The sequence below is a fragment of the Dendrobates tinctorius genome, unplaced genomic scaffold (assembly GCF_039654945.1).
Source record: "Dendrobates tinctorius isolate UK_male_01 unplaced genomic scaffold, ASM3965494v1 ptg000107l, whole genome shotgun sequence".
In the NCBI taxonomy this organism is placed as follows: domain Eukaryota; kingdom Metazoa; phylum Chordata; class Amphibia; order Anura; family Dendrobatidae; genus Dendrobates; species Dendrobates tinctorius.
Window position 1 is genome coordinate 36,293,222 of NW_027361775.1, and position 18,028 is coordinate 36,311,249.

The window sequence follows — 18,028 nt, forward strand, 5'->3', positions numbered from 1 at the left end:
ATTTCGGTAAAATAAGAAAAGTTACAGGTGGTAAATGCTCTTTAATTACGCAAATGTTTCCAATAGTTTAAAACACAAATGAACAGGTCTGATAAGGCAGCATTGTGTCCCTAAGGATAGGGTTCATACCTAATAAATATTTTATATGTAATTTAAGTGCAATATCAATACAGGGAGTTCAGTGTCTTATACATTACTAATCAAATGTGTCTGTCAATCATTATAGAATCTTTGTTCTCTGCACATAAAATAGTTACATTTTGGATACTCAAATAAAACATCATAAAAACATTTTCATTTTGCTCGGATTTTTATTGTCTCTTGAACGAGTTAGAGTTGATTTCTGGTCTCTTTATCTTGACCTGGAAGAAAACATGCAAAGAATTACCAGTGGAACGTTTTGTAATATTAGATTCTTTATACCTGTAATTTCCAACAGCTGCACATTTTACTCAATATCCTCAATTCTGGTCTCTACAGGGAAGGAACATCACGGCATCTTGTGAAGGGACCTGCGCATAAAGTGGCTCCTTGTGCTGTTGGCAAACATTGCCTTAAACCACTAATGCACAAACCTACAGTAAAGAGGCCAAATTGGCCTTAAATGTCATTCTGTGTGGCCCCCCCAGCCATCTGATCATAGGCATGCTTGTCTGTAACTGGTGGCTGCTCACATTTGCTGTGTGAAAGAGGAGTATTGCTGGGAAGCAAGGACGGGCAAGCAGTAAGCACCAAAGATGCATGTGGCAGAATTTAAATGAAGAGGACAAGTCACCGTGCAAGTTTGCTATTATAGTTTTGTTAGAGGAGTTTGGTTTTAGCAGCTCCTTTAAACTATATTGAAGGGAACCACATGCATGATCTTTGTCTTTCTGCACTATGAATGGGAAATAAGAGGACCACCATTTTTTTGATAGGTTGGAGTCTTGGAATTGGCATCACCATTTGTTATAAATTTAGGGCATATACCGTCAATATGTCAAGGATGTCACAGATGGTAATACCCCTTTAAGTTTTATTGCAGCCCTTGGGATTGGTTCAGTCTGAGAACGTAAACCAGAAAAGCTTGTGAATCAGTGCCTCAGACCTTTACATTTTATGTTTGCACACTTAGAGATTCAAGGTGTAATATATTGAAAACTAATTTCTGTATTGCGTTCTCTGACAAGTATGCAGTTGGGGCTGCAATGTCAGATCTTAGTGGGCATTTCCTGTGAAGTATACTCTCTTTCTACTTTTCTTCCATTATGCATAGTGGCTGCCATGACTGTCTACACATTAAGGTACACTATTTTTCTTGTGAAAAAAAGACAGCAGTCAATAGGGTCTGTCTGGAACTACTAGTGTCTGTCGTGTAATGGATCTGTGGCATCAATCTATTTTTCTGATTAAAACAGATGAATGTATTTCCTAATGTTAATGAGAACCCAGCCTAATTTGTACTGTTATTTTGAAGACGTAAGATATTAGCTACCATACCTCTGCTGAACAGTCGACACTTTCAAGACTAGGTTTCCAGTCGACCAAATCTGGAGATTTAATGCCTTGATCTAAAGATGAAATGTCTGATTCTCCAAACCGCTCAAAGGCTAAAAAACAGATCAACATGAAAAATGATATAATTAGCAAGTGTGATATTAATACATTGAAATATATGTAATAATGTCAGGAAATAACATCTATACTTACTTGAAAAAAGAGATGTTTTCCAGCTAAAACGTGCATTGTACGCTCTGATTAAGAAAAATCCAATACAACATTGTTAGAACAGCATTTGATTATGTGAAAAACAGCATGTAGAAGTTACTATAAACTTATAAATGATAAGTGTTGAGAACTGTTTGGCTTTTAAATGTAGAAAGCTCCCACTCCATGTCCCAAATTAATCCATTGACCCCCATTCACCAAAATAACCTTTTGGCATACATTGGGATTATTTATGAAGCCCCCCATCCATTTTTTTTTTTACAAATAAACCATAATAAGTTAACGTGACATTTCTTACCTTACACCTTACATTGTTGTACCTTACACCAGATTTATCAACAGGGTATTCTTTGTGAGCCTAAATCTGCCTCCCAAAGAATATAGTGCGCCGGAATTAACAAATTCTTCTTTATGTTTTTCAAATGGAAAATCATGGTCATTCTGGGTGTATTACCTTTGCTATGATCAGCTCTAGTGCTACTAATTGGTTAACTTTGTAATATTCCTATAACATGCCATCCTAATAACAGGTCATCTTTTCTAGTTTACATTATAAGTGTGAACCAGTTGTCACTTACTCATCTGCATATCCCTCATTCTCTTTTCTCTTTCGATACCAACGAACTGCAAACCAGATTCCCAGGAGCAGCAGAAGAAGGAAGCCCAAAGCCCCAAATAATATGCCAAAGAAAGGACCCAGGTTGATAGAGAGATGCTCACATTGTAGTCCAGATGTGACATAGATAGAGAATGGTTTACACCTAAAAGAAAAGAAAATACCTTATTTACATACTCATGTTCAAAATGTTTTCTTGGATGTGTCATTCGCACAGCTATGCTGTTTTTAGACTTAAAATGGTGATAACTTAGCTTGGGTCGCTGCGTGAGGAACACAAAAGCAGCAAATAAAAAGACAATACCACCTCTTTGTCTAAACAATAAAATAATAATTATAAATATATAAATATTTGCGCTAAAAAAAGGTGTCCTAAAGTCCGAAGATAAATGTCCTAAATATAACATGCAAGGCCCATAAAAAATATAATAAACAAAGATAGAGCACTAATGTGCCTAGAGAAATAAACTCAGGATAATTTAAAAAAAAAAAAAAAAAGGAGCACACAATTGTATTAACCAGACAAGTACCTTTCAACACCAGGATAGGGCCATGTTCAGACGGTGTTCTGTAGTCCCAATGCAAGGCTAAATGCGCAGAGTAGCTGCTTCCACTGGGAGCCAAAGGTCCTTGTGCTGAAGAAATGTCCCGTTGTAATCCAAGTAAAAAATATATCCAAAATCAGTATTGAGGGTTAAATTATGAAGTGCCCCTAATGTGATGGCAGGTAAAGGATGATGCCCCGGCCGGTGACAATCACCCACCTTATAAGCCTGACGAAGGAAGCTGTAGTCTTCTGAAACGCGTAGGAAATTTGGTCCTTCTAGTGCTCCTTAGCCGATCACGTGACCTATTATGTGATTGTGATGTCACGCAAGGTCCTGTTCCTTGCCGGCTTTCAGCTCCTACACAGCGCTTCTATCACTGTGCAGTGGTGTGATTTTGCTAACAAGGTGGGCGATTGTCACCGGCCGGGGCATCATCCTTTACCTGCCATCACATTAGGGGCACTTCATAATTTAACCCTCGATACTGATTTTGGATATATTTTTTACTTGGATTACAACGGGACATTTCTTCAGCACAAGGACCTTTGGCTCCCAGTGGAAGCAGCTACTCTACGCATTTAGCCTTGCATTGGGACTACAGAGCACCGTCTGAACATGGCCCTATCCTGTTGTTGAAAGGTACTTGTCTGGTTAATACAATTGTGTGCTCTTTTTTTTTTTTTTTTAATTTTCCTGAGTTTATTTCTTTAGGCACATTAGTGCTCTATCTTTGTTTATTATATTTTTTATGGGCCTTGCATGTTATATTTAGGATGTTTATCTTCAGACTTTAGGACACATTTTTTAGCGCAAATATTTATATATTTATAATTATTGTTTTTAGACTTAGGCTAATGTATAAGATATTGATGGAATCTGTACTGAAAATCTGAAAAAAAAATCTGAATATGATCATGGGGTATATTTCCATGGTGAGTCAGTGACACACCATAAAAGCCCTATGAGTTTTTACCATGACCTTTTCACAAATGCATGTACCTTTTAGAACAACAATCATGATAAAAAGTTGTTAAAAACATATATTTTTCTTGTGTTTATGACCAGGCTCGGACTGGCCCATAGGGGAACAGGGGAATCCCCCGGTGGGCCCCTGGGCCCCCATCCCCACTATATGGGCAGTACTCAGCATAATTCACTTGATTCACTCTGTACAGAAAAAGCAATATCTCACCATTCATTAACCAAACTACCCAGTTTATTATTATGTAGAGATATAGGTAAATTTGTGAAGGATGGTAGTATAATATTCGCATGCAAGTGAAAAGTGGGCCCCTCAAAGTCAATGTTACTGGTGGGCCCTTGGCACCCCAGTCTGACACTGTTTACGCCTCAGGCTAGAAATGGTAATGAAGGGATTGTGTGCTGTAAAATTTTGCACTGCGTGTATGCACCCATAAAATCTAGAGACCACCCACTACTCTAATAAGAAGTATAACATAGTGAAAGCATTGGAGGAGTGAGTGACCTCATGGGATCATGCACACAAGTATTTCATCAGGCATTAAGAAGCTATCTGCTGGGATCCATCTACTAGAACTTCATCTTATTCAATCCCTCTTATATTTTGTGCCCTTCTTTTCTGGACCATAGCTCCCACATTTGTAATTTCCTTTTTCAATGTTTATTAAAACTGATTTTTTTTATTACTGGGCCACTATTATTATAATACTATATTATTGCATTTCATTAGCATTTAAGAAATTTCTTGTAATTCCGCAATAGAAAAAGGATTTGAACATGAATTGAAATGATGACGTATCTACATACTTGCAGGTACGCTCTCCATTAACAAGCAGACATTTGGCATTGTTCTTGCAGTATTTATCGTTGACACACTTTGAGATACATTGCAAAGTGGAATTATTCAGTGTATATCCTCCATCATTACATACTGCATTTTGTGCTAGTTCTGCTACAGTCACTGAGGAAAAAAAGCAACAACTAGTAAATAACACAAAACTGACAAATGTCACATACATAAGATTTAGTTATGTTACAGAAATGTGAAACCAGGGTAATCATTCCCACCACATTAATGTCAGACCCTTTTTTTGTATGCCAGGGGAAACTGTTGAGCAACTTGATGAGTACTATGACAGCGATGCATTATTGGAGAATAATCAGTATATAAATGCATATAGAATAAAAGCCAAACATTCTCCACTAAGTTAGAGGGAGCCAGAACTGAAATTATTACAATGTTGTATTGTGCTAAACTATATATATATATATATATATATATATATATATATATATATATATATATATATATATATAGGAGTGTATGTATTGTGGCAGGGCTAAGGGTCGTGTAATCGATGGGAGATATGTGGCTCATAAATGGCTTGTCTCCATAATGTAAGGCATAACAAATATTGCTGTACTATTATTTTGAAGGACCTGTTGTGAGGTCAGTCATGTGACCAGTCAGCTGCTGGGTTCGTGGATGTGGCTACACTCTTATAATTTGGCCTGCTCTTGAACCAGGCAGCTGTGTGTGAGGGGGGTATACACCTCCTGTGTGCGCTGAGGCTCGCGGACTGAGCCTGAAGGAAAGGACATTCGATGTTACTTTGACTCCTGAACTGAAGGCTGTTTATTTTGGTGACGTGCTGTTTTGTTTATGACGTAATAAACCGCATGAACTTTAAGGGAACCTGCCTCCTGACTGTCTCCCGTTGCACCTAAGCAAGTAAAATCCCTATAATTGGTGCTAGACGTGCGGGCAGAGTTCCCAGCAGAGACTTGAGACCGTTGCTGCATGTCCTGGGTAAAGTTTTCAGCGAGGCAGCAAGCTCTACCCGGAATAATGGAGGACCTCCTGAAACACCTGGTCAAGGCCCAGACACAGCAACAGGAGGCTAACAGGCTGTTCTTACAGCAGCTCCAGCAGAGCCAGCAGGAGCAATGGCAGTAGAGCCAGCAGGAGCAACGGCAGCTGATGCAGCTTCTGGCAACCGCCATCCAGGAGGGCAGGACGAGCGCCCCAACCCCAGGTCCGGCTGATGACACCCACGTCACGAAGTCGGTAAGACCCGCATTGCAAAAAATGACCCCTGAGGATGATGTGGAGGCCTTCCTGACGGTGTTTGAGAGGGTGGCTGAGAGGGAAAAACTTCAGCCAGAGCGGTGGGCAGAGGTACTTGCCCCATACCTAACGGGGGAGCCCCAGAAGGCGTACTTTGACCTGACTGTACAAGACACCAGAGAGTATCCCAAATTAAAAGCGGAAATTCTCGCACGCTTGGGGGTAACAAGGACTACCAGGGCACAGCGAGTTCATCCCTGGGCCTATCACCAGGACAAACTCCCGCATTCCCAAATGTTTGACCTGTTGCACTTGGTCCAGAAATGGCTGCAGCCAGAGTTGGCTTCCCCTGCACAGATGGTAGAGCAAGTCGTGATGGATCGGTTTGTGCATTCTCTGCCGAGACTTTTACAGACTTGGGTTGCCCAGGGTGATCCCCAGAATGCCGATGAACTGGTAGGACTGGTCGAGAGATACCAGGGGATGGAAGGCTCCTTTGGGAAGCAGCCCATTCCATATTGGGGGTCCCAACAAGGGGCGGAGTCCCAAAAAAGGGGTGGGTCATCCAAGGTCAAAAGGGACGGGGAGGTGGTGCCCAGGGTCCCCACGGGTGATATTATTTGCTGAAAGTGCCACAGGCCTGGACATATAGCTGCCCCTTGTTCCCAGACCACCGAGCAGATAGACTGCAGCATGGGACGCTGTAGTTCATACTACGCATATCCAGCTTGCCATGTGAATTCGCCACCTAACGAGGGGCCACAAGCATGTCCCGTGAAGGTGAACGGGCGAGCAGCAATAGCGCTTCTAGACTCCGGGAAATTGGTGACCCTTGTGAGGGCCAGTTTTCCTCTCAACATACTCCCGGGTAAAAAGATTGGCATTCGGTGCATACATGGCGATGCAAAGGACTACCCTATGGCAAGGGTGAACATTGAAATGGCGCATGGCACCCAGTCGCATGAAGTTGGCGTTGTTCGAGATTTTTTGCTTCCTATAATTATTGGCCGGGATTTCTGTCTGTTTTGGGATCTGTGGGGGAAGGGTTCTGAGTGTGCTAGCAAGAGCAGGGAACCAATCCACCCCAATGAGGTATCGCCACCACCAGAGGCAGATGGGTTTCCTTTATGTGTCCTTCTTGTGGATGAAGAGGAAGGGTCCCCTGTACCTGACATCCCAGAGTTAGGGGTGGCCGGGGAGAATTTTGGGACTGCCCAATATAGGGACCCCACGCTGAGGGAAGCCTTTAACAATGTCATCATCATTAATGGGGTTGCATAAGAGCCGAGAGCAGACACAAGGTTTCCATATTTTATGTTGAGTGGGGAATTGTTGTACCGGGTCACGAAAATAAGGGAGGAGGTGGTAGAGCAGTTAATAGTACCAGGCCCCTATAGACGAAAGTGTTGGACATGGCCCATTCACACATTTTGGGAGCACACCTGGGGTTGAAAAAAACGCAGGAACGGATTGTACAGAGGTTCTATTGGCCTGGGTGTCACCGGGAAATAGCAAACTATTGCAGGTCCTGCCCGACATGTCAGTTAACTGCCCCCACATCTCATTTTCGGAACCCTCTTGTGCCACTGCCCATTATTGAGGCGCCATTTGAGAGAATTGCCATGGACTTGGTCGGTCCCTTAGTTAAATCTGCTCGGGGCCATCAGGATATATTACTCATCCTGGACTATGCCACATGCTATCCTGAGGCCATTCCCCTGAGAAACTCCTCCGCGAAGACTATAGCCCGCGAACTGGTCCATGTGTTTTCCCGGACGGGTTTGCTGAAGGAGATACTGACCGACCAGGGGACACCTTTTATGAGCAAGGTGATGAGGGAATTGTGCAGAGTCTTGCAAATCTTCCAGTTGAGAACTTCAGTGTACAATACGCAGTCAGATGGCCTTGTTGAGAGGTTTAACAAGACACTGAAGAGCATGCTGAGAAAAGTCATAGAGACAGATGGTAGAGACTGGGATTGTCTCTTACCGTATTTACTGTTTTCTATCCGTGAAGTTCGCCAGGCCTCCACGGGGCTCTCGCCCTTCGAGCTTCTGTACGGCCGGCATCCTCGAGGTCTCCTAGATATAGCCAAGGAAACCTGGGAAGCTGAAGTCACGCTCCACAGAAGCGTCATTGAGCATGTCGCACTGATGCAGCAGAGGGTTGTGAAGGTGATGCCCATTGCTAAAGAAATCTCCGCCAGGCACAAGAGGCTCAGGCCAGGGTCTACAACCGGTCAGCCAGAGTGAGGCAGTTCAATCCGGGAGACCGAGTTCTCGTGCTAATCCCGACGGTGGAGAGTAAGTTCTTGGCCAAGTGGCAAGGGCCATATGAGGTGGTGGAGAAGCTGGGAGACGTAAACTACAAGATCCACCAACCCGGAACGGAAGCCATACCAGGTTTACCATGTCAACCTCATCAAGCTGTGGCAAGATAGAGAGCCAGCCGTAACTCGGTGCTTGCTGGGCAACCTAGAAGGGGAGGTTGGAGCGATTACCATAGCGGAGACGCTATTGAAGGCCCAGAAACAGCAGTGCTGGGAGTTACTCCAGAAAAGCAGGGACCTGTTCTCAGAGTTGCCGGGGTGCACGAAGGTGGTGGAGCATGAAGTTCTGACCGAGCCACATGTGCGGATGAATGTGAAACCGTATCGTATTCCTAAGGCCCAGCAAGAGGTAATCTCCAAGGAGGTGCATCGTATGTTGAAACTCGGGGTCATTGAGGAATCCAAGAGCAGTTGGTCGAGCCTGATTGTCCTGGTCCCAAAACCTGATCATGAATGGAGGTTCTGCAACGATTACTGGAAGCTGAATGAGGTCTCCAAGTTCGACGCTTATCCCATGCCACGCGTTGAGATCATCAAGAGACTTGGACCTGCCAGGTACATACTGTAACCACTTTGGATCTGACAAAGGGATACTGGCAAATCCCCATGGCACAGGAAGCCAAGGAGAAGACGGCATTCTCCACACCAGACGGGTGCTTCCAGTATGTCCGGATGCCGTTTGGCCTGCAGGGAGCTCCAGCAACCTTCCAGAGGGCTATGGATAGAATCCTTGCACCTCATAAGCTATATGCTGCCGCGTACCTGGATTATATCGTCATCTTTACCCCGGACTGGGAGTCTCACCTGGAAAAGGTCAAAGCAGTGTTTGACGCTCTAAGGGAGGCGAGGTTTACAATAAACCCCAAAAAGTGTGTCTTGGGTAAGGAGGAAGCCAAGTACCTTGGATATGTAGTGGGGCGTGGCGAGATCAAACCCCAAATCAATAAAGTGGAGACAATTCAAACATGGCCGAGACCTCTGTCAAAGAAGCAAGTTAAAGCCTTCCTGGGGATTGTGGGATATTACAGGAGGTTCATCCCAAACTTCGCCACAATGACTGGACCTCTAACTGATCTGATTAAGGGGACAAAGTCAGTGATGGTCAGCTGGTCTGAAGAAGCAGTCAGCCTTTCAAGAAATGAAGGGAGCTCTTTGCAAGCAACCCATTTTGTTGGCCCCAGACTTTAAACGTGAATTTGTCCTCCAGACAGATGCCTCAGATGTCGCGGTAGGAGCAGTCCTTTCCCAAGAGATACGTGGAGAGGAGCATCCTGTTCTCTACCTGAGTAGGAAGTTGACTTCTTGTGAGAGAAATTACTCAGTTGTAGAGAAGGAGTGTTTGGCCATAAAATGGGCAGTGGATACATTACGGTACTACCTGGTGGGACGGAAGTTTAGATTAATATCCGACTATGCCCCACTCAGGTGGATGAGGGAAACAAAGGGTAAGAATGCTAGGGTCACCTGCTGGTTCTTAGCCCTACAAGACTTCAGCTTCCATGTAGAGCATAGGGCCGGGAAGCTACATGGGAATGCCGATGCCCTCTCCAGAATCCCTTGCCTGGTAGGTGAAAGTGCCAAGCGCCACAGCTTTATGCAGAGGGGGAGGTATGTGGCAGGGCTAAGGTCGTGTAATCGATGGGAGATATGTGTCTCATAAATGGCTTGTCTCCATAATGTAAGGCATAGCAAATATTGCTGTATTATTATTGTTTTGAAGGACCTGTGGTGAGGTCACAGTCATGTGACCAGTCAGCTGCTGGGTTCGTGGGTGTGGCTACACCCTTATAATGTGGCCTGCTCTTGAACCAAGCAGCTGTATGTGAGGGGTATACACCTCCTGTGTGCCCTGAGGCTCGCGGACTGAGCCTGAAGGAAAGGACATGTGATGTTACTTTGTCTCCCGAACTGAAGGCTGTTTATTTTGGTGACGTGCTGTTTTGTTTATGATGTAATAAACCGCATGAACTTTAAGGGAACCTGCCTCCTGACTGTCTCCCGTCGCCCCCAAGTGAGTAGAATCCCTACAGTATGTATGTACGTATGTGTGTGTATCAAGCCACGCCCACTCCACATAGCCTCTCCCACTTCGCATAGCCACACTCACTCCACACACAAAGCCCTGTATAATAAATATCTAATATACTGTATATATATATATATATATATATATATACATAATAAATATCTAATATATATCTATATATATATATATATATATATATATATATATATATATATATATATATATATATATATACTAGCTGAAGAGCCCAGCGCTGCCCGGGCATAGTAACTAACTGTGGTTAGTTATAGCAAATTATAATTATCCTCCATCCCATAGTCCTGTTCCCATATACCCATCATACATATCCATGATCCCATAGGTCCGTGCCCATATACCCATCATACAAATCCTCCATCCTATAGTCGAGTGCCCATATACCCATCACACATCCTCCATCCCATAGTCCCGTACCCATATACCTGTCATACATATCCTCCATTCCATAGTCCAGTGACCATATACCCATCACACATTCTCCTTCCCATAGTCAACCTTTAGGACATCATAATGAGCGGTGGGGCTTGCAACCTATGATGACATCAGCGTCTCCATGGCAACCATTATGACATCATAATGAGGGGCAGGGCTTGATACACACACTTTTTCTCCATTATGTAGATAGGGGCAAAATTGTTTGGTGAATTGGAACACGAGGGGTTAAAATTTCGCCTCACAACATAGCCTAGGACACTCTCGGGGTCCAGACGTATGACAGGATCTCTCGGGAGATCGTCGTGGGACACTCGTGGATTTCTGTGGATCAGGGAGTATATCGGTTGCTTGTTATTTTAATATTTTCTACAGTGAGATGACACTGGCTTCGGGGATCAAAGTGACAAGTGATGGTGAGTATGTGCTCTATGTTATATGTACTGCATGTCTATATGTATGAATGCATTGTATGTAGTATGTATGTTGTATATAGTATGTATGTTGTATGAATGTAGTATATATGTAGTATGTATGTAGTATGTATGTATGTTGTATGAATGTAGTATATATGTAGTATGTATGTTGTATGAATGTAGTATGTATGTAGTATATATGTTGTATGAATGTAGTATATATGTAGTATGTATGTTGTATGAATGTAGTATATATGTAGTATGTATGTATGTTGTATGTATGTAGTATGCCTGTAGCATGTATGTTGCATGAATGTAGTATATATGTAGTATGTAGTATGTATGTATGTATGTTGTATGAATGTAGTATATATGTAGTATGTATGTATGTTGTATGAATGTAGTATGTATGTAGTATGTATGTATGTTGTATGAATGTAGTATATATGTAGTATGTATGTATTATGTAGTATGAATGTATGTATGTTGTATGAATGTAGTATATATGTAGTATGTATATAGTATGTATGTATGTTGTATGAATGTAGTATATATGAAGTATGTATGTAGTATGTATGTTGTATATATGTAGTATATATGTAGTATGTATGTAGTATGTATGTAGTATGTATGTTTTTTTTTACATTCAACACATTAGCCGGATGATGGGACTACTACTGTCCCATCATTGGCTAATGTGTCAATCACTGTCATTGTAGCAGGCATAGCCCGATGGGACTTGTAGTCCCATCAAATGATGCCTGCACAGACCCCTGGCAGGCCCGCACAGACCCCCGGCAGGCCCATACAGACCCCCGGCAGGCCCGCACAGACCCCTTTCAGGCCCGCACTGACCCCCGGCAGGCCCGCACAGACCCCCGGCAGGCCCGCACAGACCCCCGGCAGGCCCGCACAGACCCCCGGCAGGCCCACACAGACCCCCGGCAGGCCCGCACAGACCGCTCATCATGATGCGCACAGACCGCGCATCATGATGACATCATTTCAGCAGCCAATCACAGCCGCAACACTGGCTCATTGCATTATGGGAACTTCCGATTCTGGTATTCGATATTGTAAAAATATCGGTACTCGGAATTGGAATTCCGATACAGCGAATATCGTCCGATACCCGATATATGCAGTATCGGAATGCTCAACACTAGTTGTGACACATTGTTCTTTATGTTAGTGGTAAATTTAGGTCAATATTTTTGGCATTTGTGAAAATATTGACATTTTGGCAAAAATTCTGAACAATTAACAATTTTCAAACTTATAATTTTTATGCCCTTAAACCAGATAGTTATATCACACTAAATAGTTAAAAAATAGCATATACTACGTGTCTGCTTTACTTCCCATCATTTTTTAAACATTATTTTTTGCAAGGAAGTTAGAAGGGATAAAAGTTGATCAGCAATTTCTTGCTTTTCCAACAAAATTTTCAAAACTATTTTTTTAGGGACCACACCACATTTGTAGTGACTTTGTTTGGTCTATGTGACAGAAAATACACAAAAGTGATACAATTTAAAAAACTACACCCCTCAAAGTGCTTAACACCACATTCAAGAAGTCTATTAACCCAAAAGGATAGGAAATTGAAATATTACTTTTTCACGCAAAAATGTTGCTTTAGCCCCACATTTTGTATTTTCACAATGGTAACAGGAGAAAATGGATCATAAAATTTGTTGTACAATGTCTTCTGAGTGCAACAGTACCCCATATTTCATAGAAAACTATTTTTGGGCACATGGCAGGGCTCAGAAGGGAAGGAGTACGATTTGACTTTTGGAGCGCAAAATTGGTTGGAATAGATATCGGACACCATGTTGTGTTTGCAGAGCCCCTGATGTGCCTAAATAGTGGAAACTCCAAAACAAGTGTCCCTATTTTGGAAACTAGACCCCCTCAAGGAATTTATCTAGAGGAGGGCTGAGTACCTTGAACCCACAGGAGTTTCACAAAATCTTATTAAGTTGAGCCATGAAAATAAAAAATCATATTTTTTCTGCAAAAATTTTCCTTTAACACCCAAATTGTTCATTTTTACATGATTGACAGGAGAAAATGAACCATATAATTTGATGTGTAAGTTCTCCTTACTACGTCGATGTCTCATATGTGGGGGAAGACAACTGTTTGGGTGCATGGAAGGGTACTGAAGGGAAGGAGCGCTATTTGACTTTTCGAGCACAGATTTGGTAAAAATAGACTGCTAGTGCCATGTTGCATTTGAAGAGCCGCTATAGTGCCAAAACTTTTGTAATCACCCACATATAACTCCATTTTGGAAAGTGCACCTCTTGAGAAGTTCGTCTAGGGGTGTAGTGAGTATTTTAAATCCACAGATGATTCACCAAATTTGGTGATTTCAACTAAAATGCTTTTTTAGCACTAAGTTTTTAATTTTGATAAGGGCTATTAAGAGGAAATGGACCACATAATGGGTTAGTAAATATCTTCTGCATCTGCCAATATCCTATATTTGGTTGTAATCTATTTTTGAGGCACAGTACGAAGCTCAGAAGGGAAGGAGCTCCATATTGAAATGCAGATTTTACTGGAATGGTTTGCAGGCTTCATATCACATTGGCAGAGCCCCTGAGGTGCCAAAACAGTAGAACCCTCTATAAATGACCCCATTTTACAAACTGCACCCCTCATTGAATACATCTAGTAATGCAGTGAGAATATCAACACCACAGGTCTGTAATAGAATTTTATACTATTTTGTGTTGAAGAACTAATAATAAGGGGGAATGCGTAAAAAAAAGCCCCATAATTTATTACACAATTTCTCCTGAATGTGGCAATATTCCACATAAGGCTGTACAGTACTGTTTGAATACACGGCAGGGCTCGGGAGGGAAGTGCCTTTTGTGGCACAGGTTTTTACAGAATAGTTTGCAGGCTCTATTTGCACAGCCCCTGATGTGCCTAAACAGTGGAAACTCTTGGCAGGTGACTCATAATTGGAATTGATGCCCCTCTGGGAATTCATCTTTGGGTGTACTGATAATTTGTACGCTATGGGCGTCTTACAGAAACAAACACGCAGTGAAATTTGCAGAGTGAAAATTGCAAATATGCCATTGTAGCACCAAGAACATTGCAGTACCCAATACATTTTGCCCAGCTTCAGATTCTGGAACCACGCACCCATAAATTAAGAGGGCTCTCGTCAGTACATTAATGTAAAACATGTGCATGCTAACTGAGGTTTAGGCACATTGTAGGGCTCAGAAGGGAGGGGGTGTTTGGATTTATGAACCCATATTTTGCTAGATTTCTTTTGGTTGGAGCCATGTTGCTTTTCCAGAGCTTTTGTGCTACCAGTAACTTGGACATCCCCTATATTTCTGATAACATGTGACAGACCCAAGTGGATGTTTTGTGGGTTGAGTTGAATATTTTATTGGTAGCATTTTGGGGTAGAAAACATTTTGGATCAGTTCACATTTACACTGGGTTCTACCTTGATTACTTACATTAAGGTTTCCATCTAAATATCTGATTCAGATAAACGCCCCGACGGATTCATTCAATAAACTCCGGATTCGACTAGACCTCTGTTTAGTGGTGTCCAGCTTTTCAGATGTGCACAAAACTGTGGTTGACTGTGCTTTTGTGCATTTTTTGTGCTTTTGTCTATTTCTCCACTGATGGAGCTGTGTGGCAGCTTGCTTTTTGCAGGATAAGATGACGTTTTCAGGGATACCATTTTCATTTACATTTGTCTTTTTGATAGCATTTTATTCCACTTTTTGTGTGGCAGTTTGATGAAAAAGCATAGTTTTTGCCTTTTTTATTTTATTTTTTATGCTGTTCACTGAACAGGTTAAATAGTGTGATAGTTTTATAGATCGGGTCATTCCATAAGCATCAATACTAAATATGTGTACTTTTTTATTTTTGTTTTTACATAAATATATATTTATTATGTGGTGCAGTGACCCCTATGACAGCTAGGGGGCGCTGTGTGGGCATCTCAGGACATGCATACAGGTATGTCCATTATTGTAATGGAGAAAGGATGAATGGCAGGATGGTAAATGACCAATATGTATCCCAGGGTGGGTGGCCCTGGGATGAAAGCTGGAACTGGTATTAATGAGCAGGTATTCTGCTGATGGTTTCTGTTTACAATAGGGAACCTTCCAGGTGGCTTGTGAGATGGGTGGGACTAGTCACCTACAAACCCACCCAGGGGCGTGTGTCTGAACACCCATAGTAAAACCTGTATATGTGTGTGTGTGGTTGTAGGAAATAGGACCTGCAATGGGGTCATGAACCATGTGATCCATGACTTACCTGTGGGTGTGGATATGGACCATATAATGTGCCTGAGGTCTGGTCACATGGTCACATGGAGAGAGAGTGCATGGATCTGAGTGGGCCATGTGGAAGGTCCCGGAAGGCCTAGGTGTTGGAAGGTGTGGTGCCACCCTGAAGAGCACATGCTGAGGCCGCGGACCTGGTGAGGCCTGTGTATAGAATCATAGAATCGTAGAGTTGGAAGGGACCTCCTGGGCCATCTGGTCCAACCCCCTGCCCCTGGTGAGGCCTGTGTGTGTTGGACGGTCCCCAGGAGGGAACGGACATCCTGAATGAGGAGTAACTAAGAGGTAACCCCGGAGAGGGTGAACTAACTGTGTTTAGGCGAGAGACTGCGTGCTGGACATGGCACCGCCTGTGTGACCACAGGTCTAACAGAGCGGAGCTCTGTCATGAACATTCTTCTGTTTGACATAAGACTGTTACTTTAACCTTCGTGCCTCCATGGTTTATGCCATCTAACAATAAACCATATGGACGTTTTATGTGAAAAACCCTGTGCCGGACCCTGTTAGTCTGCTGCCAAGTGAGTGTCTCCAACATGAATAATAAGTGCTACCTTAAAATGGTTATAATATTTATTCTTTTACTTTGTGAATTTTTTAAAAATATCCATCCCTCGACCAAAACTGTGCCGCTAACTATAGACCTGTCTCTAATCTTACCTTCATCTCTAAACTCCTGGAACACCTGGTCCACTCCCATCTTATCCACTATCTCTCAGATAACTCTCTTCCCGACCCTCTACAATCCGGGTTCCGCCCTTTACACTCTACTGAAACTGCCCTCACTAAAGTCTCTAATGATCTACTAACAGTTAAATCTAATGGTCACTACTCCATGTTAATTCTCTTGGATCTCTCTGCAGCATTAGACACTGTGGATCATCAGCTCCTCCTCACTATGCTCCACTCCATTGGCCTCAAGGACACAGTTCTCTCCTGGTTCTCCTCCTATCTCTCTGACCGTTCCTTCACTGTATCTTTTGCTGGCTCTTCCTCCTCTCATCTTCCTCTTACTGTTGGGGTCCCTCAAGGATCGGTTCTAAGCCCCCTTCTCTTCTCTTTTTATACTACCCCTATTGGTCAAATAATCAGTAGATTTGGGTTCCAGTACCACCTCAAGGCCCATGACGCATGGGTACATCAAAGGTCGTGAAGGGGTTAAGCAGCCCACTGATCCCTGATCCCTCCAGTCCTGATATCTTAAGAGACCTACATGCTCATGGTCACACAAGAGAACACTAGTTTTATAAATGGCACATAATTGGTAAGGACCTTGTTAGTTACAGATTTTCTTTTGGGTCCCAAGTGTTAACGTTACACCCACATACTTTACCACCAAATCAGTAAAATATAGCAAAAAAACATATGCAAATACCCATAATATTAAGTGTTTTCTACGACTGGCTCAGATATTAAAGCAATTATTGCTATGAACATTATTTCCAGTTTGCCTGAGCTGTTTTTTTTACAGTTAAAACAAAGTAGAGCACATTAAGTGGAATAACTATATAACAAATCTGGTTGGCAATCTGATGTGTATGAGGAACAACCAATGGTACCCTAGCAGATGATTACAAAGGAGTGAAAGAAAAGGCAGTTGGAAATATGGTGTCAAATACTTTTGTCTTCAAAGGAGATAAACCATTGCCACAAGTTTCTAGCATCAGCTGTTTCATAGAGAACTGAGCTGAGTATGCATATATGGAAGGGTCAGGAGAGGAGGATGTATGTTGTATGAACATTTGACTGACAACTATCTCATGAGTATAGGGGGGCTTTACTTCTGTCCTTCTATCGCTGCATTTCCATAACTATATACCTGCGCACATTCAGGAAGACTGTTGTGTTGCTGAAAAAGAAATGTAATGGTACAGCACCTAGTGATGTTCACAGACTCCTTCTTATTTACCAAGAGTAAATATTATTATATGGGAAGGCCAGTGAGTATTTTTCTGACACAAATAAAAATACATATGGTTTATTTCAAATTTGTATTAACAAAATTAAGCAAGAAAAATAACTTCTAGTTGTAATCCTATTAATAAAACTATTTGGCTCCCTGGTCTTTATAATTTTTAGCTCTCTGATATTTCATACTTTTCAAGTCAAATGATGCATTGCATTATAAGACAAAGAAATGTAACATGTTAGATGACATTTAGATTTACTAAATGTATGTCTTACAGTTTACAGATACTTACATTGAAGATGGTCAGTTACACTGAGAATTTTAATGTCACCTAGTGACCATACGCTTGAAGCAGGAATATTCTGCATCAAGTACGGTACCAGTTCATCGTTTAGAAACTCAACTGTTGTTATATTTGCCACATAAGTAAATTTTGCACTGAATGTCGCATTCATATCACTAGGCCCATTCCTGAAAACAACACATAGAAACATAAATACATGAAATAAAATCAATTCAGTAGCAAAGTTAAAATAATGTGTTCTACGTATTACAAAACACGATCAAGCTGCAGGTACTGGTAATACACAAGCTTACAAGCTTCACAA

At 42.1% G+C, this 18,028-nt stretch overlaps 1 protein-coding gene across 1 annotated transcript in view; it reads right to left on the reverse strand.

Moving 5' to 3' along the window:
• Positions 1-200: 200 nt before the first annotated feature.
• The window catches only part of LOC141100758 (uncharacterized), a 450,303-nt gene continuing 432,475 nt past the window's right edge, over positions 201-18,028 (reverse strand). Inside the window, 6 exon segments of the mRNA XM_073589442.1 lie at positions 201-362; positions 1,480-1,589; positions 1,690-1,733; positions 2,286-2,468; positions 4,660-4,813; positions 17,713-17,891. Coding sequence (XP_073445543.1) covers positions 201-362; positions 1,480-1,589; positions 1,690-1,733; positions 2,286-2,468; positions 4,660-4,813; positions 17,713-17,891 — 832 coding nt within the window.